The 24,045-nt window shown below is 50.8% G+C and overlaps 2 protein-coding genes across 4 annotated transcripts in view; one reads left to right on the top strand and one right to left on the bottom strand.

Annotated features, from left to right (window-relative positions):
• Positions 1 to 9,563: 9,563 nt before the first annotated feature.
• Positions 9,564 to 19,210, bottom strand: CHPF2 (chondroitin polymerizing factor 2). Its single transcript, XM_048841990.2, has 6 exons — positions 18,983 to 19,210; positions 18,232 to 18,286; positions 17,362 to 18,093; positions 14,146 to 14,710; positions 13,499 to 13,681; positions 9,564 to 11,002 (listed from the first exon to the last, which is right to left on the bottom strand). Exons 3-6 carry the CDS (start codon positions 17,637 to 17,639, stop codon positions 9,740 to 9,742), a joined length of 2,289 nt encoding a protein of 762 aa, XP_048697947.1. The 5' UTR covers positions 17,640 to 18,093; positions 18,232 to 18,286; positions 18,983 to 19,210; the 3' UTR covers positions 9,564 to 9,739.
• Positions 19,211 to 19,722: 512 nt separating this feature from the next.
• The window catches only part of ABCF2 (ATP binding cassette subfamily F member 2), a 31,155-nt gene continuing 26,832 nt past the window's right edge, over positions 19,723 to 24,045 (top strand). For 2 of the 3 annotated variants that reach the window (XM_048842026.2, XM_048842023.2), the window contains exons 1-2: positions 22,567 to 22,674; positions 23,217 to 23,387. In XM_048842026.2, the coding sequence (XP_048697983.1) occupies positions 23,234 to 23,387 (154 nt within the window). In that variant the 5' untranslated portion in view covers positions 22,567 to 22,674; positions 23,217 to 23,233. Of the gene's footprint in view, positions 19,899 to 22,566; positions 22,675 to 23,216; positions 23,388 to 24,045 lie in introns of those variants that run through there. The other variant, XM_048842025.2, reaches the window with a different exon arrangement.

Raw genomic sequence — 24,045 nt, 5'->3', positions numbered from 1 at the left:
GCCAACCCCAGAAGACCCCTGCTGAGGGATCTTAGGATATGTCTACACAGCCTGGTAGTAAGCCTCCCATCCTGGGTCAAGAGACTTGGGTCCACAATTAATAGCTGTGAAGACATTGTGGCTTGGGCTCTGAAATCTAGAGAAGACAGTGGGGTTCAGAGTCCGAACTCCAGACCAAGCCACAACTTCAAAATGCTGTCTACACTCTGTTGACCTGGGCTGGGAGGCTCGCTGCCACGGGCTGTGTAGCTATACCTCAAAGATCTGAGGTGTAGTATATGTAGGAAAACACTGCATAAGTGGGTGTACTGCCCAAGGCTTGAGAACATTTGTCTGGGACCAAGGGGCTCACCCATCCTCTTTCCAGCCAAGAAGGCAGCCTCCAGCTCAACCTTATTAAGTGAACTATGTGACTGAAAGTGGTATACAGCCAGCTCCTCTGCCGCTTAGGATACACTGCCGGATGAGCTTGCACCCCAGGCATTTGTGTACATGTCTCGTTGTACTTTCATGGGCTGACTCTTCTGATCCCCAGTGGAGGGTGGTAATTAATGGGGGAAAGAATATAAAGCCTGAAGGGACCATTGTGATCATCTTGTCTGACCCCTGTATAACACAAGCCATAGAACATCCCCAAAATAATTTCTAGAGCATCTTCTAGAAAAACATCCAATCTTGATTTTAAAATGGTCAGCAATTGTGCAGTGGGAGAGATAGCTCAGTGGTTTGAGCATTGGCCTGCTAAACCTAGGGTTGTGAGTTCAATCCTTGAGGGGGCCATTTAGGGCAAATATTGGGGATTGGCCCTGCTTTGAGCAGGGGGTTGGACTAGATGACCTCCTGAGGTCCCTGACATTCTATGATCCTTGGTAAATTGTTCCAATGGTTAATTACTCTCACAGTTAAAAATTAATACTACATTTCACATCTGAATTTTCACATCATTGGATCATGTTATTCCTTTCTCAACCCTATAATTATCCAGGTCATCCTGTTTACCCTTTTTTAAAACTGGAAAAACATTAGCTTTCTTCCAGTCTTCTGGAACTTGTCCAGTACTCCAAGATTTATTGAAAATCAACATTAACAGTCCTGTGAGCTCCTGAGCCAGCTCTTTTAAAACTCTTAGATGTAAGTTATCTGGAGCTACTGATATAAAAATAGGTTTCAGAGTAACAGCCGTGTTAGTCTGTATTCACAGAAAGAAAAGGAGTACTTGTGGCACCTTAGAGACTAACCAATTTATTTGAGCATAAGCTTTCGTGAGCTACAGCTCACTTCATCGGATGCATACTGTGGAAAGTGTAGAAGATCTTTTTATACACCCAAAGTATGAAGAAATACCTCCCCCCACCCCACTCTCCTGCTGGTAATAGCTTATCTGAAGTGATCACTCTCCTTACAATGTGTATGATAATCAAGTTGGGCCATTTCCAGCACAAATCCAGGTTTTCTCACCCCCCCCACCCCCTCCCACACACATACAAACCCACTCTCCTGCTGGTAATAGCTTATCTAAAGTGACCACTCTCCTAACAATGTGTATGATAATCAAGGTGGGCCATTTCCAGCACAAATCCAAGTTTAACAAGAACGTCTGGGGGGGGGAGGGCGGCGGAGTAGGAAAAAACAAGGGGAAATAGGTTACCTTGCATAATGACTTAGCCACTCCCAGTCTCTATTCAAGCCTAAGTTAATTGTATCCAATTTGCAAATGAATTCCAATTCAACAGTTTCTCTCTGGAGTCTGGATTTGAAGTTTTTTTGTTGTAATATCGCAACTTTCATGTCTGTAATCGCGTGACCAGAGAGATTGAAGTGTTCTCCGACTGGTTTATGAATGTTATAATTCTTGACATCTGATTTGTGTCCATTTATTCTTTTACATAGAGACTGTCCAGTTTGACCAATGTACATGGCAGAGGGGCATTGCTGGCACATGATGGCATATATCACATTGGTAGGTGTGCAGGTGAACGAGCCTCTGATAGTGTGGCTGATGTTATTAGGCCCAGTGATGGTGTCCCCTGAATAGATATGTGGACACAGTTGGCAACGGGCTTTGTTGCAAGGATAGGTTCCTGGGTTAGTGGTTCTGTTGTGTGGTATGTGGTTGCTGGTGAGTATTTGCTTCACATTGGGGGGCTGTCTGTAGGCAAGGACTGGCCTGTCTCCCAAGACTTGTGAGAGTGTTGGGTCATCCTTTAGGATAGGTTGTAGATCCTTAATAATGCGTTGGAGGGGTTTTAGTTGGGGGCTGAAGGTGACCGCTAGTGGCGTTCTGTTATTTTCTTTGTTAGGCCTGTCCTGTAGTAGGTGACTTCTGGGAACTCTTCTGGCTCTATCAATCTGTTTCTTCACTTCCGCAGGTGGGTATTGTAGTTGTAAGAATGCTTGATAGAGATCTTGTAGGTGTTTGTCTCTGTCTGAGGGGTTGGAGCAAATGCGGTTGTATCGCAGAGCTTGGCTGTAGATGATGGATCATGTGGTGTGGTCAGGGTGAAAGCTGGAGGCATGTAGGTAGGAAAAGCGGTCAGTAGGTTTCCGGTATAAGGTGGTGTTTATGTGACCATCGTTTATTAGCACTGTAGTGTCCAGGAAGTGGATCTCTTGTGTGGACTGGACCAGGCGGAGGTTGATGGTGGGATGGAAATTGTTGAAATCATGGTGGAATTCCTCAAGGGCTTCTTTTCCATGGGTCCAGATGATGAAGATGTCATCAATATAGCGCAAGTAGAGTAGGGGCGTTAGGGGACGAGAGCTGAGGAAGCGCTGTTCTAAGTCAGCCATAAAAATGTTGGCATACTGTGGGGTCATGCGGGTACCCATAGCAGTGCCGCTGATCTGAAGGTATACATTGTCCCCAAATGTAAAACAGTTATGGGTAAGGACAAAGTCACAAAGTTCAGCCACCAGAGTTGTTTATCCAACTATACTCTCAGCCCAGCAGAAGCAGCTGTCCTATCTCGGGGCCTCTCCTTCTGCCCCTCCACCCCCACGAGCATGATACAGTTCTGTGGTGACCTAGAATCCTATTTTCGACATCTCCGACTCAAGGAATATTTCCAACATACCTCTGAACAACATACTAATCCACAGAGACCTCCCTACCAACACTACACAAAGAAGGATTCTAGGTGGACTCCTCCTGAAGGTCGAAACAGCAGACTGGACTTCTACATAGAGTGCTTCCGCCGACGTGCACGGGCTGAAATCGTGGAAAAGCAGCATCACTTGCCCCATAACCTCAGCCGTGCAAAACACAATGCCATCCACAGCCTCAGAAACAACTCTGACATCATAATCAAAAAGGCTGACAAAGGAGGTGCTGTTGTCATCATGAATAGGTCGGAATATGAACAAGAGGCTGTTTGGCAGCTCTCCAACACCACTTTCCACAAGCCATTACCCTCTGATCCCACTGAGAGTTACCAAAAGAAACTACAACATTTGCTCAAGAAACTCCCTGAAAAAGCACAAGATCTAATCCGCACAGACACACCCCTGGAACCCTGACCTGGGATATTCTATCTACTACCCAAGATCCATAAACCTGGAAATCCTGGGCGCCCCGTCATCTCAGGCATTGGCACCCTGACAGCAGGATTGTCTGGCTATGTAGACTCCCTCCTCAGGGCCTATGCTACCAGCACTCCCAGCTACCTTCGAGACACCACTCACTTCCTGAGGAAATTACAATCCATCGGTGATCTTCCTAATAACACCATCCTGGCCACTATGGATGTAGAAGCCCTCTACACCAACATTCCACATAAAGATGGACTACAAGCCGTCAAGAACACTATCCCCGATAATGTCACGGCTAACCTGGTGGCTGAACTTTGTGACTTTGTCCTTACCCATAACTATTTTACATTTGGGGACAATGTATACCTTCAAATCAGCGGCACTGCTATGGGTACCCGCATGGCCCCACAGTATGCCAACATTTTTATGGCTGACTTAGAACAGCGCTTCCTCAGCTCTCGTCCCCTAACGCCCCTACTCTACTTGCGCTATATTGATGACATCTTCATCATCTGGACCCATGGAAAAGAAGCCCTTGAGGAATTCCACCATGATTTCAACAATTTCCATCCCACCATCAACCTCCGCCTGGTCCAGTCCACACAAGAGATCCACTTCCTGAACACTACAGTGCTAATAAACAATGGTCACATAAACACCACCGGAAACCTACTGACTGCTATTCCTACCTACATGCCTCCAGCTTTCATCCACACCACATCACACAATCCATCGTTTACAGCCAAGCTCTGCAATAAAACCGCATTTGCTCCAACCCCTCAGACAGAGACATACACCTACAAGATCTCTATCAAGCATTCTTACAACTACAATACCCACCTGCGGAAGTGAAGAAACAGATTGACAGAGCCAGAAGAGTTCCCAGAAGTCACTTACTACAGGACAGGCCTAACAAAGAAAATAACAGAACGCCACTAGCCGTCACCTTCAGCCCCCAGCTAAAACCCCTCCAACTCATTATTAAGGATCTACAACCTATCCTGAAGGATGACCCAACACTCTCACAAATCTTGGGAGACAGGCCAGTCCTTGCCTACAGACAGCCCCCCAATGTGAAGCAAATACTCACCAACAACCACATACCACACAACAGAACCACTAACCCAGGAACCTATCCTTGCAACAAAGCCCGTTGCCAACTGTGCCCACATATCTATTCAGGGGACACCATCACTGGGCCTAATAACATCAGCCACACTATCAGAGGCTCGTTCACCTGCACATCCACCAATGTGATATATGCCATCATGTGCCAGCAATGCCCCTCTGCCATGTACATTGGTCAAACTGGACAGCCTCTACGTAAAAGAATAAATGGACACAAATCAGATGTCAAGAATTATAACATTCATAAACCAGTTGGAGAACACTTCAATCTCTCTGGTCACGCGATTACAGACATGAAAGTTGCGATATTACAACAAAAAAACTTCAAATCCAGACTCCAGAGAGAAACTGTTGAATTGGAATTCATTTGCAAATTGGATACAATTAATTTAGGCTTGAATAGAGACTGGGAGTGGCTAAGTCATTATGCAAGGTAACCTATTTCCCCTTGTTTTTTCCTACTCCCCCTCCCCCCTTCCCGGACATTCTTGTTAAACCCTGGATTTGTGCTGGAAATGGCCCACCTTGATTATTATACACATTGTTAGGAGAGTGGTCACTTTAGATAAGCTATTACCAGCAGGAGAGTGGGGTGGGGGGAGGTATTTTTTCATGCTTTGTGTGTATAAAAAGATCTTCTACACTTTCCACAGTATGCATCCGATGAAGTGAGCTGTAGCTCACGAAAGCTTATGCTCAAATAAATTGGTTAGTTTCTAGGGTGCCACAAGCACTCCTTTTCTTGATATAAAAATGTCTGCCTTTAGTAGCTGTTGTTTAACATCCTCCAGAGATACTAGAGGAATGGAAAATTGTTATCACCATATGAATAGAGACAGGTTTCAGAGGAACAGCCGTGTTAGTCTGTATTCGCAAAAAGAAAAGGAGTACTTGTGGCACCTTAGAGACTAACCAATTTATTTGAGCATGAGCTTTCGTGAGCTACAGCTCACTCACGAAAGCTCATGCTCAAATAAATTGGTTAGTCTCTAAGGTGCCACAAGTACTCCTTTTCTTCATATGAATAGACTGAATCAACTTTTTCTTCCCCAAATACAGAACAGAAATATGTACTGAAACAGAAATATGTAGGCTTTCCTGCATTTTTGTTAATTCTACCATTTCCATCTAGCACTGGACCAATTTCATAGGATTATTTTTATTCCTAATATATATCTTATTGTCCTTAACATTGTTGGCCATAAATTTCTCCTTGTGTCCTTTGATTCCCTTGTCAATTCACTACAATTCCTAACTTCTGATTTATATTCATTACTATCAACTTTCCCTTTCTTCCATTTGTTATCTTATAGTTTTCTTCACTTCCCCTCTAAACCAGGTCAGTGTTTTAACCAGTATGGCCATTTCCCTCGATTGTGGCTTTTTGGGCATCTAGTAAGATAGTCTTAAATGATTCCCAATATCATTTACATTTTTCTGATTAAATTCTTCTTTCCTGCTGGTTTGGCTCATATTTTTTCAGCTGTGTGAAACTGGTCCTATTAAAGCACCAAGTGTGTGTGTATATTACTGGTCTGGACTTCATTCTATTTGCACATTATAAATGTGATCGAGTTCCAATGGTTAATCACCCTCACTGCTAAAAAATTATGCCTTATTTCTAATTTGAATTTGTCTGGCTTGTTTCCAGACATTGTTTCTTGCTCTGCCTTTCTCTGCTAGAGTACCCAGTCTTTCCTCCCTGTGGGGGTACTTGAACACTGTAATCAAGTCACCTCTCAATTGTCTTTTTGATAAACTAAACAGATTGAGCTCACTAAGTGTCTCAGTATAAGGCATGTTCTCCAGCCCTCATATTTTTGCGGTTCTTTTCTGCAGCTGCTTCAATTTTTCAACATGATTCTAAAAATGTGGATACCAAAACTGTATGGAGTATTCTAGTATTGATCTCATTAACACTGCACACAAAGGTAAACTCATCTCCTTGCTCCAACTCATCACTCCCTGTTTATGCATTCAAGGACTGCATTACCATTTTTTGCCACAGGATCACACTGGGATCTTCTGTTCTGTTGCTTGTCCACTGTGGCCCCTAAATCCTGTTCTGTCACTGCTTTCCAGGAAACGATCCTCCACTCTGTAGGTATGGCCTGCATTTTATTTGAATGGACCCAGTTTACTAAGTGGTCCAGATCACTGTATGTGACTGTCCTGTCCTCATCTACCAATCCGCCAATCTTTTTGCCATCCACAAATGTTACCAGCCATTGGGTAATTGAAGCTTGAGCAGGCATAATGTACGGGTTACCTAAAATCCAAAGGACTGATATGCTGCAACCCAATTGGATAAAGATTATGTATAAAAAACCTAAGTGAACATGGGCTCAAACTGGAGATACACTAGAGCAGAAACTAAAGAATGGGACTGAAGGACCAGATCGAGGGATCAGAGAAGGCGATAACTATCATGTAAGATGGAAGTACTTCCTAATGCCGCAGAATGTGGTAACTTGGGCCCATTTACCAATTCTGTCTTGTCTGTTATTGCCATAAATGTATGGCCAGACACTATAAGTGCCAATAATTCTGTCTGAAGTAGTATAGAGGTGAAAATTGATTTAAGACTAAATTGTGAAAATAGGGGTTTGTGTGCAGACTAATGCCCCACTGCTGTTTGAGAAACCTATTGCTGCAAATCCATCCATGTCCTGCACATTGCTGAGTCACAGTCCTGCACAGCAGATGGTTAGTGGCCCTGCACACTTGCACGACAATCACATAGCTTGTGTTGGCCAGTTTGTAGTGTAGACATGGCCTTATGTGCCTCACACTGGCACAGCTATGCTAGTCAGCGGTGTGAAAAAAATACACCGGCAGTGACACAGCTAACTAACTTAGGTGGCTGTATACCACCTCCCTAGCTCAGTATATTTCGGTTTTCCCTAGCCCAGTTCAGAATGTTCACTTTAGAGCCCAGAGAGGAAAAAGCATTGCCAGCTGCCTTCACCATAGGGTGATCCTACCCCTGTAGTGCCATGTCATGAGCACAGTGTGCACAGCAGCAGAGTTGCCATGGCACCCATACATCCTGCAGAAGAACCAGTCACCCCCCCAGTGATCTGAAGGAGCAGGGCATCATCCCTGCAGACAGCTCCTTTCCCAGATTAACGAACAGCCTAGCTAGCAAGGTTAACAATCAAGTCAAAGGTCTGTAGCATTTGAGGGATAATATTCTAACACAAGGGTTCTCAAACTGGAGGTCAGGACCCCTCAGGGGATCACAAGGTTCTTACATTGGGGGTCACGAGCTGTCAGCCTCCACCCCAAACCCCACTTTGCCTCCAGCATTTATAATGGTGTTAAATATATTAAAAGTGTTTTTAATTTATAAGGGGGAGTCTCACTCAGAGGCTTGCTATCTGAAAGGGGTCACCAGTACAAAAGTTTGAGAACTTCTGTTCTAACAGGTCTCCATGGGTATTGTGAAGCTCACATAAGCTCCTGTATTAGCTGACAGTCTCAGCAGCTGGGCATTTTGTGTCACCAGATGGGCATCTCATTTACAGTGGATGAGGAGTTACCATCTATAACCACCACTGGATGAGTGACAGGGGGGTTGCTCTCAACAGCTCTAGAGAAGGAGCAGAGTGGCAAGTGCATACCCCCTCATCTCAGCAAAGGGCCCAGGGAAAGGTTCTTCCCAACTGAAGAAGGGGCAGAGAGCAGGAGTAGCAGACAGATACAGATTCAATGCCCAAAAGAGTTGCTGCAGTCTCACTAAGGTCTCCTCTTGGGATACCCTTGTGTACATCTTAAAAACTGAAGCCTCAGAGAGAAGGCATCAGACACCATAGTAAAAATCACAGTATAATAATCTAGATAGGACAGAAGAGAAGCAGCAGAAAGCAGCTAATGCATCACTTTATGCAGCCTGAATTGGGCTGCCGGGGGGGTGGAGGGCAGCCATTCTAAAAGACTGAATCGCTGTAAGACTCATATTCTAGCCCCTTGTCCATATACCTTTGATCAGGCTCCCCCATCCCAAAGTCAATACACTCTAGCTGCCTGAACTCCCCTATGCATGCTCTCCCAGGACTACGTCTCCTTCCATGCATGTTCACCAGCCATGTCTGGCTCCTGACAAACACACATCTGAATGGGACTAAGCAACTGTTAGCTCACCCTCACTGGGTCCATGACTTCTGTAAGATATTTGACTTAGTTGGGTGAGGTAATATCTTTTACTAGACCAACTTCTGTTGGTGAGAAACACAAACTTCAAGCCACATGGAGTTCCTCTTCACCTGACAAAGAGCTCTGTATGGCTCAAAAGTTTGTCTTCCTCACCACCTGAAGTTGATCCAATAAAAGATATTATCTCACCCACCTTGTCTCTCTAATATCCTGGGACCGACAGCTACATCTACACTGAATTTAAATTAGTTGACATTCAGATTTAGTACAGGGTCACCCTATGGTGAGGGCAGCTGGCAATTTTTTCCCCCCTCTGGGCTCTAAAGTGAATTTTCAGCATTGGGCTAGAGAAGCTGCATCTTAATGGAGTGAAAGAATAGGAATCCCAAGAGGAAAACATAGTACACCACTAACAAGCCAGGGTTCAAGAGGTATTTGTGTGATTGCAGCAGTGAACACATCTGGGAATCCAAGTGTGTCAGAGAATGGGGACAGTGCATACATTAATATGCAGTCAAGGCATTCTTGTTCTGATTCAGGTCTCTTATTTACAACTTATTTCCAGTTGTTCCTATGACCCTACTGTAATTTTCATCCCCTGCTCCCAACAGCGCTTTGGGTGAGTTTTATGTGGCTAAGTGTAGATTGGCAGTAATCTTATAGTTCCCTCCCCGTCACGCCCACAACCCACTCTGTGGGAGTGTCACTGTACCATATGAGAAGAAACTTGTGATAATTTGTGAGGAACCAAGTTAATTTGCATGGGAAGAAACTTTAATTACTTTTCCTATGAAACCAAATTTTTCAATTGCCCTGCCCGCCCCTTGGCCTCACACACCCATCTTTCCCAGGGCAGGACTGGGGCTGGGAAGGAGGGTGAAGGTGCAAGTGTTAAGGTGCTGGGGAACCACTAGTAGCTTCTGGTCCTTCAGGTGCTATTGGCCTGTTCCTGCTCAAAGAGGGCCATGGCCAGGTGCGAGCGGGAGGAGAGCCCCTCCAGGTTACTGAGCACACAGCGGTGATACAGTTCCTCGCTCAGCCGGGGGTTGCAGCTCCTCAGCATATATTTCTGCACCAGCCCTGGCTCCACAGCCCGGAACAGGTGCAGGCCAGAGTAGCGAAGGAAGACATCAAATACTTCCATGCTCTCCAGCACTTCGTCCCGGTCCAAAATGTCAGCTGCCAGCTTGGTGCGTGCTGCCATGTAGTCAGAGTTGTAGAAACAAGCCTCAGCAAAGGCATGACGGTCAAAGTGCCCATCCCTCAGGAAGTCAGTGCTGGAGGAGGAGGCCTGCTCGCCATGGTACATCAGCACTGGGTTGAACTCCTGGAAGTGCATTGGGAAGAAGACCTGCCAGTTGCTGATGGTGTTCATGCGGCAGCGATTCAGGAACTCTGTGTTAACCTCTGTCCAAACGCTGGCCAAGAAGAAGAGGGTGTCCACAGGGTGCTTCTTTGACACTATGTCCATGAGCTTCACCTGGGATGGCACCTCAGTTTTTACGCTGATCCAGGGGATTTTCACCTCTGCATACCGTTTTTCCAGCTCTCCCACCATAGCTTTGACCCCAGCAAAGACATCCAGCTGGCTGACCCGCTGAGCATCATAAGGCTGGTAGATGAAGAGCAGGGTTAGCAGGGCATTGTCATGTGTGTCCAGCGTGTTCATGGCAAACGTGTCCAGGAAGTTGCTGACAAAGTCCACCTCCTGCACAGTCAGGGGCAGCACCAGCTGCACGCGTGTGGCCTCTGTCACATAGGGCATGGGGATGATCTCTACCTTGCTGAGGGGCCGCACTAGACTCACCCGCTTAGCCAGAACATGGCTGTGGCCCTTCTGGGTTACAGCCTCCAGCAAGAGATCCAGCATGTACTCCATGCCCCGTGTGGGGTCAAAGCGCCGGTAGCCATTCAGCAACTGTTGCTTGTAGAAACGAAGCTGGGGCTGGTAACGGCTGTTGAGATGCTGGAGTGCTGCCTCAATGATGTCACTAACATCGGCCTTGCTGGCTCCAGCCAGCTCACATTTGGGGGAGCCATCGGGACAGGAGAAGAGGTGCTGCTCTGTGAAGTAGTCCCAGCTAATCACCTCAAAGCGGGATTTGGGGACAAAGGGAGCATTGATGCCTATGGGCCATGTCAGCCCCCCCTCGCGGGCTGGTGTCAGCGATGTCAGATTCCTGATCTGCATCTGTGAAGAAAGTACACTGCTATTTATAGCATCATACGTGTAGGGCTGGAAAGGACCTTGAGAAGTCACCTAGTCCAGTCCCCACGCTGAGGCAGGATGAAGTATACCCCAAACCATCCCTGACAGGTATTTGTCCAACTTGTTCGTAAATACGTCCACTTTCCTTGGAAGCCTGTTCCAGAGCTTAACTACCCTTATAATCAGATTTTTTCTAATATCTAACCTAAATCTACCTTGCTGCAGATATTAAGCCCTTTACTTCTTGTCCTACCTTCAGTGGACATGGAGAACAATTGATCCCCATGCTCTTTATAACAACCCTTAACATATTTGAAGACTGTTATAAGGTCCCCCCACCCTTAGTCTTCTTTTTTCAAGAGTAAACATGCCCACTTTAACCTTTCCTCAGGTTTTCTAAATCATAGAATCATAGAATATAAGGGTTGGAAGGGACCCCAGAAGGTCATCTAGTCCAACCCCCTGCTCGAAGCAGGACCAATTCCCAGTTAAATCATCCCAGCCAGGGCTTTGTCAAGCCTGACCTTAAAAACCTCTAAGGAAGGAGATTCTACCACCTCCCTAGGTAACGCATTCCAGTGTTTCACCACCCTCTTAGTGAAAAAGTTTTTCCTAATATCCAATCTAAACCTCCCACACTGCAGCTTGAGACCATTACTCCTCGTTCTGTCATCTGATACCATTGAGAACAGTCTAGAGCCATCCTCTTTGGAACCCCCTTTCAGGTAGTTGAAAGCAGCTATCAAATCCCCCCTCATTCTTCTCTTCTGCAGGCTAAACAATCCCAGCTCCCTCAGCCTCTCCTCATAACTCATGTGTTCCAGACCCCTAATCATTTTTGTTGCCCTTCACTGGACTCTCTCCAATTTATCCACATCCTTCTTGAAGTGTGGGGCCCAAAACTGGACACAGTACTCCAGATGAGGCCTCACCAATGTCGAATAGAGGGGAACGATCACGTCCCTCGATCTGCTCGCTATGCCCCTACTTATACATCCCAAAATGCCATTGGCCTTCTTGGCAACAAGGGCACACTGCTGACTCATATCCAGCTTCTCGTCCACTGTCACCCCTAGGTCCTTTTCCGCAGAACTGCTGCCTAGCCATTCGGTCCCTAGTCTGTAGCTGTGCATTGGGTTCTTCCGTCCTAAGTGCAGGACCCTGCACTTATCCTTATTGAACCTCATCAGATTTCTTTTGGCCCAATCCTCCAATTTGTCTAGGTCCTTCTGTATCCTATCCCTCCCCTCCAGCGTATCTACCACTCCTCCCAGTTTAGTATCATCCGCAAATTTGCTGAGAGTGCAATCCACACCATCCTCCAGATCATTTATGAAGATAAATATTTTATCCTTTTTATCACTCTTCTCTGGACTTTAATTTGTTCACATCTTTCCTAAAGTGTGGCACCCAACACTGGGCACAGTACTCCAGCCGAGGCCTCACCAATGCCAAGTAGAGTGGGACAAATATCTCCCATGTGTTACACATGACACTCCTATTACTACACCCCAGAATATTAGCCTTTTCACAACTGCATCCCATTGTTGGCTCATATTGAATTTATAATCCACTATAACCCTCAGATACTTTTCAGCAATACTACCACCTAGTCAGTTATTCCCTATTTTGTATTCTTCCATTTGATTTTTCTAACTCAAACCCTACCATGACATTGCCCCTATTTTCTTTCCCTTTTATCTTAACCCAGCAGCTTTCAACTTATCTGCCTCTTACCTCCTTGTGGACTCAAAACAAGTGTATGTATTCTCGCTGTGTAATGCAACATTTCCTCTCTTTCGCCCCATCTTTCCTTCCTGAACAAGCTATACCCTCTATACCAATATTCCAGTCATGAGATTTATCCCACCAAGTCTGATGCTAATTAAGCCATAACTTAGCTTGTGTACTATTACATCCAGTTCTTCCTGTTTATTCTCCATACTCCTTGCTTTTGTGTATAGACATCTATAATGTTGAGCAGATTCCTTCACTGTTTTCCCTCTTGTTGTTCCTATGACCCTACTGTAATTTTCATCCCCTGCTCCCAACAGCTAGCCCTCTGTTAAGGTCACCTTTTTTTTTTTTTATATCTACTTGTGGGCTTTTGTCAACTGCCCCTCTGAATCTAGTTTAAAGCTCTCCTCACTAGGTTGGTGAGTCAGTGTCTGAAGATGCTCTTCTCCTGGAGAGGCAAGTGGTCTGGTCCCTCTTTCTGCCCCGCTCTCCAACCCCAGAGGGGCAAATGGCCTGATCCCTCCTCTCTACCTAGAGCTTCCTGAATCCTTGGTGGTCCAGGACAGTAGTGATTCTGATACCACACCCTCCTTGTGCAGGGGCTATTTCCATAGAGGAGTCTGCCACTGCCTGGCTGTCAGAGATTCTCTGTTCCCTCACAGACCTGAAAAAAAGAGATCATGTCTAACCTCACTCCATCTCTGTCTTAGGTTCCCCATCAGTGTTCCCCCACCCACATACCTGGAGTTGCTGGATCTCCTGGTAGGCTCTGTCCAGCTGGATCCTGCTGAAATGCTTGTGCAGTCGGTACATGAGGGTCCCCTCAGAGACAGGGTGCACAGTGAGCGCCACCTGGAAGTCCTCACCCTCCTCCTTCTCTAGGTCTGCATTTTTGGCCAGTTCATAGGAGCGGTAATGCTGGCCCTGAAATGGATAAGACTCAGGGAGACTGGTTAGGAACCCTGGGACTCACACTGGGTCCTCCCTCCCCCACCCACTCACTCTGAAGGGGGTGAGACCCAGAGAGATAAACATGTGGGCACGAGAGGTTGTTTCACCCTCTGCTCCTCACTTCATTGGTCATAGGAGAATTCAGATCTCCTTGTTGTTTCTTTCTATCCCAGGCTGCTTCCCACCCCCTTGAAAAACTGTGAAATTGATGAAATCTGACTAAATCTGTTCTCTCAAATGTCAGTCTAGCTCCACTTCCCAAGTGCTGAGGGTGAAGCTGGGCTCTTGTTCCATGCTGCTACCCCACACTTTCTTTCTTCCCAGTACTTCGCAGCATAGGTTTGGGGGCACTCACCCCTTTACCCTATGACACAGGCTTGTGAGGGTGTGGAGTCTATTGGGTTGAGGCTGTGCCCTAAATCCTGGAGGGACAATACCTGGTGCTGGGAGATGCAACTGATGCCCAGGAAGTCGATGATGCAGCGTCCCAGCCATTCATCCGGGCGCACACTGAGAATCTCATTACGGCAGCTGTCCAGATGCTGATGCAACTTGAGCAGCAGGCTCCGGGAAACCAAGTAGCCAAAGCCACCATGGCAATAGCGGGCCTGTTCATCCCCCCCAATGAACTCCTCAGCCCGTCCTAGGTAAACATCCTGATTAATGCTTAGGTGTGTCACCAGGGCCTTGATCTGCTCGGCCTGGGCATAGGTGTCATCCTGCATGACATAGAACCAGTCATAGTCACCGCCAAAGTGCTGATGGATGTAGCGCATGGTCTCATACATCAGCCAGACGGGGCGTTCGTCCCCATGTGACACCAATGCCATGCCATGCGGCACCTTGGCACTGCGCAACCCCGTAAAGTATAGCAAGTGTGGGAAGTGATGGGCCACGGTCTTGTTCACTGCCACAGCCAGTGTGTTCATGGTTGCCTTGGAGGTGAGCACAGCCACAAAGAGCCGTTCATGGAAGCCCAGCTCTGTCTGGATATAGCGAGTCCTGCAGGGAAAAGCCATGGTTACAACACAAGCAGCTGGGAGAAGGGAAAGAAACAGATCTATCCCTATACTCACATCAGAGATAGAGGGGGCACCCATACCCCCTTGATGTTTTGAGTAATCAGATTCCTTTCAAAGCTCTGACTTAGGGCTCAGCTGTGTGTACACATTACTAACAATCTCACATTTTTTAGGCATCTTCCTACTTCACAGAAATCAAAGCCAGTTAGCATCCTAACACTTGTATCCAACTATACAGAGAGATGGCATCACCCACTAATGAAAGATTGCCCCCTCTGGGCTGGGATGCAGCAGTGGTTTAACAGCCACACAGCAATCCTGAACAACAGTTTAGGGCAAGAAGTGAAGCTAACTATTGCATTCAATAGAAATTGTAGGGGGGAAGTTCAAGGGGGCAAAATGTAAATATATGAGAGATCCTTGGATTCCCTGGCGATTACATCTTGACTCCTGCAAAAGTGTCACAGGATCTTTAATGACCACAGATGATCAAGATCTTGCTTTTATATCATACTTGAAAGGTAGCAGTCTGGCAGCACCAGCTCAGAGAGGAAACTGACCCTGAGGGATCTACCCACCCAGCAGTATAGCACCCCTGAGTGCCATACGATAGCATTAGGATCAGCACTCACTAAACAGGGAGTGCACTCACTACCAAGCCCCCAACACTGCTCCCTGAAACCTCTGTTTCCTATCCAAGTACTAGGAACATAGAAATTGCCAGACTGGATCAGACCCAAGGTCCATCTGGTCCACTGTCCTGTCTCTAAGGATGGCCAGCACCACCGGTATCAGAGGAAGCTGCAAGAAGTCTTCTAATCACTAGTAGTTTGACTGGTTTTAACCCTGAAGCATGAGGTTAAATATTTCTTCCAAAATTTATGTTAGCACTATAAGAAGTTTGGCCTCATTAACATCCTGTGGCACTGAGTGAAAAGTATTTCCTTTGATCATTTTTGACTTTCCCACCTTTTAATTTAATTGAATGTCCCCTTTTTTCTTGTGTTTTGAGACAGGGAGAACAGAAGTTGCTGATCTCTCTTTAGACCCTTCATTATTTTATATACTTTAATCATGTCCCCACTTGTCTCCTTCCTGAGGTAACAGTCCCAATCTTTTCAGCCACATCATAGGAAAAGTTTTTTTCATCACCTAATCATTCTTGTCTTCCTTCCCTGAACCCCCTCTATTCTACAATGTGCTGCACACAATACCCAGATGAGGCCATGTCATTGACTTATAGAAATGCATTAATTTTTTTATTATTCTCCATTCCATTCCTGATGTAACTGAACATCTTGTTTGCTTTTTTTGACTGCATCTGCAGACTGAGCAGAGATCTCCATGCAGCTGTCTATAATGACACCAGGTTGCTTTCCTGAATTGATTTTGAACTGTGTAAGGTATGAGTAGGTTTTTTCCCCGCTCCAATGTGTACTGCTTTGCTGTTAGCAACACTGAATTCACTTTGCCATTAAGTTGCCTATTCATCTAGTGTGATACAGTCTCTGAAGTTTCTCATGGTCTGCTCTGGTCTTGACTAATAAAAGTAACATCATCTGCAAATTTTGGTACTTTACTGCTCATCTCTATGGTGAGGTGTCTACCCAACACTGTAATGAAAAGGGTTAAAACTGGAGCTTGGGAGCTCAATTAAAAAGTGCCTGGCCACACCTGCAGGGTTGGCCAGTCACAATGACTCATGAATCTTAACTGAGAGAAGTGGGAATCAGTATAAATAGAGGAAGTCTGTGACAGAAGGGGTGACAGCTGAATTTAGTAGGAGGGGCTTAGTGAGTGTTTTAGGAAAGTGGGGTAACATTAAAAAAGCTCTACTATATTTTTTTAAGGATACTCAGCAGGGTAAGAGAGCGTAGTGGCATGGATGTATGGGGAATATAGTAGGTGATGGTTATACTCAGAAGACGAGTCAGCTTCACCATAAAGCATAAGAAGATGAAGGGTACTGCAGGGAGAGAGTTAGGAACTCTGCAGTTGCTCTCTGGGATCAGAGAATGGAAACAGCCCTGGCAGACATTCAATTGACGACTAAGAGAAGAATAAAAGATCAAGCCTAAGAAGGGTAGGAAGGGATTTAAGCTTACACTTTTACTTTGGGATTTATTGGGGAATTCCAGGAGGGAGCACTGAGAGTCCTAGCCCTGGGAGAAGGGTGAACTCAGACAGGCTGTGGGACAGGCCTCCTTATAGGCTTAGTAAGGAACAGTCCAGGGAAACAGCAGCAAGAAGATTGAGGGATCCATAAGAAGACTTTGCCTCTCACCCCTGGACTATTTAATTTCTTTAGTAGCCTTTTGTGAGACATCTTATCAAAGCCATTTTGAAAGTTGAACTAAGTTGTCAACCGCTTCTCCTTTATCTGCCACTTTTCCACATTCAAATAATTCTAATACATTAGTGGGAGACAATTTTCCTTTGGAGAAACTGTGCTGGTTATACCTTGTCACATCATAATCTTCCAGCCATTTTATTATACTATATTTAATTATAGTTTCAACCAACTAACCCAGTCTGACCCTGTTTAGCCCGTAACAGCTGATGGGACCCCATGTTAGACACAGGTGGTCACCTTCACCTCACAATGACTTGCTCAAAAGGAGCGTCTCTTACCTGAGCACTTTCTTGTAAGGCTTATTGGGGTCTCGGTAGTAGGGAACAATCCTGGGTTTGAAGTCCTCATCATTCTGGCTTGACCTTCCTCCAGGAACAGTGTCCTGCTGCATTTTCCCTGCAAACAGCCCATTATTTACCCCTGTGTCCATGCAAGTATCCTCCCCATCACTCTGGATCCAGGAGACGCGCAGCAGGCTTAGACTGCATCCCAAGGAGAGACCCAGGATGAGTGGCAGTGCAGGCCGCAGGAAGGCAAGGAGAGTAGCCAGACGCATGGCAGAGCTATCGTGAAACAATACGCAGAATCTTCAACAAGAAAGTATCTAGAATCTCAAAAAATCTGGACGAAGGGAGATCTAGAAATGCACCAAAACCTGAGAGAGTTAGAAAACAGTGATCCAGACACATGAGAGGCACGATGTCTCACTTAAAGGCAGTAGTAGGCCACAGATCTAGCTCAGTCATGGGTGTGTAACAGTGTCAGAGGATAAACCACAAAGTTCAGAGAATTTGGCAATATGGCTCATGTTGGAAAGAAAATTAAATGAGCCCCAGGTAGTGTCCATGCCTGGGGATGTGGAAAGTCATTCCCAGCTCCTTGACAGGTGAGGCAGAGAGTGCTCCAGCCCTGAGATCTGTGAATCCAGTCAGCTCCAGGGACTTCAAGATACAAACACTTCTCACATGGGATGGAATCAGAAAGTTTCCTGAACTTCTAAGTACAGGAGCCTTAGGAGCAGAGGGAGAAAGAAACCAATGCTCAGGTCCCCTGGAATAACATCTGGCAACATGAAACACTGACCCTTTGCAGCTGGTGGACAGTGTCTCAGTGGTGACTCAGGCTAACAGCATGAGAGCCTGTCCCACCTGCTTGTTTCTTGGTTCCAAGCTGCTGCACTTTTGATGGTCCCATCCAGGCTACCTAGAGAGAGGGAAACTGAACAACCAGAACTGCAGGATTGAATCTGCCTCAGTGACAACTGTGCAGACTCAGATTAAGGTTAGGATACCCTAAACTCCAGAGCTGGGATTACCATTCACCCCCTGCTAAAAGAGAGGTCAGAGGCTCCACTTCTGAGACAATGCCAGGGAGACTGGCTAGCGCTTCCTGCATGGGAAAGGATGAGGCCCTCAGCAGAGGTAGTGGAGGGACATGGGTGACGGGGAGTACAAGTTCCAGTGCAGCCCCAGGCTGGGCAGACTGGCTGGGTGAGGATACTGGGCTTTTGGACAAATATGCTCAACATAACTCAGCACCCAGACCTTAGCTGGTAGCTTCAGCAGAGCGGGAACAGGTGGACTAGGGCCTGGAGAAAGAGTTCTCCTCTTTTCCCTAGAGCTCCTCCAAGGCAGGGCTGAATGCCACCGGCAAGGCGCCGTGCGAGGAGAAAACGTGTCCGGGGAGGCCTGGGCGGTCCAGCCCGGGCCCGCGCAAGGGAAGGTCCCAGAGAAACGTCCCCGGTTCTGCCCCGGGGGGGGAAGGGGCGGCTGGCGAGCCCCGGGCTCCCGGGCTCCGGGGGCAGCCCTGCTCCAGCTGAGGGAGGGGAGCGAGGCCCCAGCACAGCGCCTGGCCCCCCGCCTGCCCAGGCATCGCCCTGCTGGGGCCGCTCCCCGCTACCTGCCGGACGCTCCCGCCGCAGGGGCCCGGGCCCGGGCCAGGCTCGGCTCCCGGCGGACTCGCCTCGCGCGGGCCGGCCAGGCAGGCAGGAGGAGCCGAGGGCGCGCAGCAGCTCGGGGCGCCGGGTCAGGCTGGCATCGCTCGCGTCCGACAGCCGCCAGCTCAGCCGCCTCCCGCCAGCCCCGCTCCCTCCTCTTCCCCTCTCGATGGTCCCTCCCGCGTCGCTCTCTCCGCCGGACCCCGCCGACTCTATGGTTCAGTGCGCGTGCGCAGGCCTCACGCCCAGAGCCGCCGCCGCTCCCTGCGCCTTGCAGCCACGCCCCGCCGGCCCTCGGCCCCGCCCCGCGCCCCGCGCCGGGGCCCCGCCCCGGGTCCTGCCGCGCCGCGCCCCGGCCGGGCCCTTGCGCCGGCCCAGCGCGCGGGCCGCCCGGCCGGAGGCGGGGAAGGCGCGGCCGCGGGCGCAGCCAGGGGTGAAGCGAGCCGTCCCGCCCCGCGGTCCGGCCTCCGAGCTCCGGGGCTGAGGCGGCTTCTCCCGCGGGACCGGCTGCAAAAGCTCCCGTCGCTGCCTCCCGCAGCGGCCCTTGCCCTGCAGCGGCCGGGGCCGGCCCGCGTCGGCACCGGGGGCCCGCGGGCCTGATTCCGCCGCTCGGTGTGTCCCGGGCCGGAATCCCGAGTCCGCTCGTCGCGGGCGGGCCAGCCACTGCCGGCGGCGGCGGCGCGGACCGATGGAGCCTCGCGGGCCCCCAGGAAGCCTCCCAAAAGACAAGAAGTGTTTGGTGGGAACGGGCTCCTGACACACCTCCGCTCAGCCGGGAAATGCCCACTTGCAATTTGCCAGCCCCGGTTTCTTCCTCCCCTGACCCTAGTGCCCGGCTCTCCCAAGGGAGGACACCAGTCCCATCTCCAGGTTTTTACTGTAAGCCTCTTGGGGCAGGTTCCTTTTGTTTTATGATTGTACAGCACCTGGCACTGAGGGGGTCTGGGTCCATGACTAGGGCGGGTAGGCACTAGGCCAGGGGTGGCCAATGTGAGCCTGAGAAGGAGCCAGAATTTACCAATGTACATTGCCAAAGAGCCCCAGTAATACATCAGCAGCACCCCATCAGCTCCCCCTCCTGCTCCCAGTGCCTCCCGCCCCCCGGGATCACCACATCCCTCTCCATGTCTCCTGACCACTGTGATCAGGGGGCTGGAGGCTCTGGTGGGGAGGGGAGGAGAGCAAGGGCACGGCAGGGGCGGAGTGGGGGCAGAGCAGGGGGTTGAGCACTGAGCACTCCCCAGCACATTGGAAAGTTAGCATCGATAACTGCAGCCCCAGAGTCAGCGCCTATGCAAGGAGCTGCATGTTAACTTATGAAGAGCCGCATGCAGCTCAGGAGCCACAGGTTGGCCACCTCTGCACTAAGCTAAAGGAAATAACAATAAAACAATGACAAGAAGCAAATACAGACTTGTACCTCACCCAAGAGGTGTCAATCTGCTGCCCCATATGACCCAATCCTGGGCATGTGGTACCCTCCACATCCTGTGACCCAATTCTGGGCTCCTGTTTCCCCTCTCCCAAGGCATTGCAGTGACACCCACCACCATTCAGGAATGATCAGTTTCACGTTCATGGGACACATTGCTGAGGGGGTGGGGGAAACCAGTGCTTAATTACTAATGAAAGAAGTGCCAGAACTCAAGAATTTTTTTACTTTCATAACTGACATGACAAGCCCGGACGTCTTGGGGCTCTGAACTGCCAAGGCCGGAGGAGATGGGGCTCTGAACTAGGGTGACCAGATGACAAGAACAAAATATCGGGACACATGGGGGGCAGCCACAGGCTCACCTCCCACTAGGCCTGGCTCCAGGTTTTTTTCCGCCCCAAGCAAAAAAAAAAAAAAAAAGCCAGAGTGCCACCGAAGCAAAATATCGGGACAAATGGCATCCCGATCGTACATCGGTCAGGACGCGGGACAAACAACTAAATATCGGGACATCTGGTCACCCTACTCTGAACTGCCAGGGTGTGAAGGCCAGAGGTGCCGGGGAGGCTCTCAGGGTGCGAAGCCCGGAGGTGCCGGGGGCTCTGCGCTCCCAGGCCTAGAGGTGTGTGTGTGTGGGGGGGGGTCTGAGCTGCCAGGCCCGGAGGTGTGGGGCAGGGGGGCTCTGTGCTGCCAGGCCTGGAGGTGCGGGAAGGGGGGGGCTCTCAGGGTGCGAAGCCCGGAGCTCTGCGCTCCCAGGCCCAGAGGTGTGTGTGGGAGGGGAGGTCTGAGCTGCCAGGCCCGGAGGTGCGGGGGCTCTGCGCTCCCAGGCCTGGAGGTGTGGGGGGGCTCTGCGCTGCCAGGCCTGGAGGTGCAGGGGGGCTCTGAGGTGCGAAGCGCAGAGGTGCGGGGGGGGCTCTCAGGGTGCGAAGCCTGGAGGTGCCGGGGGCTCTGCGCTCCCAGGCCCAGAGGTGTGTGTGAGGGGGTCTGAGCTGCCAGGCCCGGAGGTGCGGGGGGGGGGGGGGGGTCTGAGCTGCCAGGCCCGGAGGTGCGGGGCGGGGGGGCTCTGCGCTCCCAGGCCCAGAGGTGTGGGGGGGGGATCTGAGCTGCCAGGCCCGGAGGTGCGGGGCGGGGGGGCTCTGCGCTCCCAGGCCCAGAGGTGTGTGTGGGAGGGGAGGTCTGAGCTGCCAGGCCTGGAGGTGCGGGGGGGGGAGGCTCTCAGGGTGCGAAGCCCGGAGGTGCCGGGGGCTCTGCGCTCCCAGGCCCGGAGGTGTGTGTGGGAGGGGGGGTCTGAGCTGCCAGGCCCGGAGGTGCGGGGGGGGGGTCTGAGCTCCCAGGCCCAGAGGTGCGGGGGGGGGTCTGAGCTCCCAGGCCCGGAGGTGCGGGGGGGGGGGGGGTCTGAGCTCCCAGGCCCGGAGGTGCGGGGGGGGGTTCTGAGCTCCCAGGCCCGGAGGTGCGGGGTGGGGGGGGTCTGAGCTGCCAGGCCCGGAGGTGCGGGGGGGGGGGTCTGAGCTCCCAGGCCCAGAGGTGTGTGTGGGGGGGTCTGAGCTCCCAGGCCCGGAGGTGCGGGGGGGGGGTTCTGAGCTCCCAGGCCCGGAGGTGCGGGGGGGGGGGGGTCTGAGCTCCCAGGCCCAGAGGTGTGTGTGGGGGGGTCTGAGCTCCCAGGCCCGGAGGTGCGGGGGGGGGGGGTCTGAGCTGCCAGGCCCGGAGGTGCGGGGGGGGGGGGGGTCTGAGCTCCCAGGCCCAGAGGTGTGTGTGGGGGGGTCTGAGCTCCCAGGCCCGGAGGTGCGGGGGGGGGGTTCTGAGCTCCCAGGCCCGGAGGTGCGGGGGGGGGGGGGTCTGAGCTGCCAGGCCCGGAGGGGCGGGGCGGGGGGGCTCTGCGCTCCCAGGCCCGGAGGTGCGGGGGGGGGGGGTCTGAGCTGCCAGGCCCCGAGGTGCGGGGAGCTCTGGCCCAAGTTACCCAGCTGCGGGGGTGGCTCGGCCCTCTATTGGGGAGGGCCCTGGGGCTTGGCGCGGTGCATGCTGGGAGTCAGAGGCCCGCCAGGGCCAGTCTTTCCTGGCGATGGCGGGACGTGACTCTGTTTCCCAGAGCGCGGTGGGGCCCGGCGAGCAGTGACGTGTCGCGTGGCGATTGGCGGTCGGGCCGGAGGGGGCGGAGCGTGCGCACGCGGTGGCAGCTGTTCTGTTGCGACAGGCGGAAAAGCGCGGAGGAGCCGGCGGCTGGTGAGGCGCGCGCGGCTGGGGCCAAGTGAAGCGAAGTTGACGGGGCCTTGCCGGCGTCCAGCCGCTGCTTCCCCGGCGCCTCCCGGCGAGCTGAGGCCCGGCCCCCGCTGGCGGCCCCGCCTCGGAGCCGGGGGTCAGCGGCGGCGGCCCTGCGGCGGCTCCTCCCGGCAGCTGCTCCGCGAGTTCTCAGACCGCGGCGCCGCTCCGGCCCTCCCAGCGCCCGCTGCAGCCTCGCGGGCTGCCGGCCAGGCCCCGGCCCGGCCCGGCCCCGGCCGCAGCGAGGAGCCGAGCGGCCGCGCCGATCTGGGGGGCCCGGCGCCTGGCCCTCCGCGGGGTGCGGGTGGCCTCGGAGGCGTCGGGGGTGAAGGCCTCGCTCCGAGCCCTGAAGGTGGGAGGACCCAGGAAACTGCGAGTGGCCCAGAGTTCAGAGGGTGTAAATTGTCATGGGAGCCCAGGAAAGGGACTCAGCCCCGGGGTCTGTGCCGGGCCTTGGCTTCTCTCTAACGGGGCTCTGCTTCCTCTTCCTTTCGCAACTGTGCTAGCGCTGTGACCTGTAGCCATGCCCTCTGACCTGGCCAAGAAGAAGGCGGCCAAGAAGAAAGAGGCAGCCAAAGCTCGCCAGCGGCCAAAGAAAACCCCAGAGGAGAATGGGGATGCTGAGATGGAGCAACAGGAGATGAAGAATGAGGAGGCCAATGGGACAGAAGGGACAGGTGAGGAAGGAGCATCCTGTGTTGGACTCTCTCCTTTTCCTGGGTAGGTGCCTCCCAGCTCAGCGCCGGCTGAGGTGCCAGTGCTTAACTGCAGCCAGGGCTTGGCAGTTCAGAGCCCCCCACCCCTGGGCTTGCTGAATCAGTTATGGATGTAAAAATACTGCTTGAGCCCTGGCATCTTTTTCATTACAAATTAAGCACTGTGTGGTGCTTTCTTGCAACTTGACTGATTCAAGAAACCCTCTGTGGAGGTCAGATCCTGGCATCTGAGTGGCACAGGATATTTGGGTGTTGCCATGCCAACTGTAACAAAACTAATCAGTTATTTCCCCATGCTAATTTTCCCCGTACTGTTACTCACACCTTCTTGTCAACTGTTTGAAATGGGCCATCCCGATTATCAGTACAAAAGGTTTTTTTCTCCTGCTAATAGCCCACTTTAATTGATTAGTCTCATTATAGTTGGTATGGCAACACCCTTTTTTTCATGTTCTGTGCGTATATATATTTTCCTACTGTATTTTCCACTGCATGCATCTCATGAAGTGGGTTTTAGCCCACGAACACTTATTCCCAAATACCTTTGTTAGCCTCTAAGGTGCCACAAGTACTCCTCGTCGTGTGTTGTTTGTTTGGTGTGTGTGTTTTTTTTGTTTTG

Source organism: Caretta caretta, chromosome 2 (genome assembly GCF_965140235.1).
Source record: "Caretta caretta isolate rCarCar2 chromosome 2, rCarCar1.hap1, whole genome shotgun sequence".
Taxonomy (NCBI): Eukaryota; Metazoa; Chordata; order Testudines; family Cheloniidae; genus Caretta; species Caretta caretta.
Note: the sequence above shows the minus strand (reverse complement) of the source record. Positions and strands in the feature narration are given on the sequence as shown.

What these genes read in the sequence shown, in the direction of transcription:
- CHPF2 (XM_048841990.2), bottom strand. Translation starts at nt 17,639, where the DNA reads ATGCGTCTGGCTACTCTCCTTGCCTTCCTGCGGCCTGCACTGCCACTC. An exon ending in CCTTACAAGAAAGTGCTCAG is followed by an intron (nt 14,711 to 17,361) that starts GTAAGAGACGCT and finishes TTTTCCCTGCAG; the next exon opens with GACTCGCTATATCCAGACAG. An exon ending in GTTGCATCTCCCAGCACCAG is followed by an intron (nt 13,682 to 14,145) that starts GTATTGTCCCTC and finishes TATCCATTTCAG; the next exon opens with GGCCAGCATTACCGCTCCTA.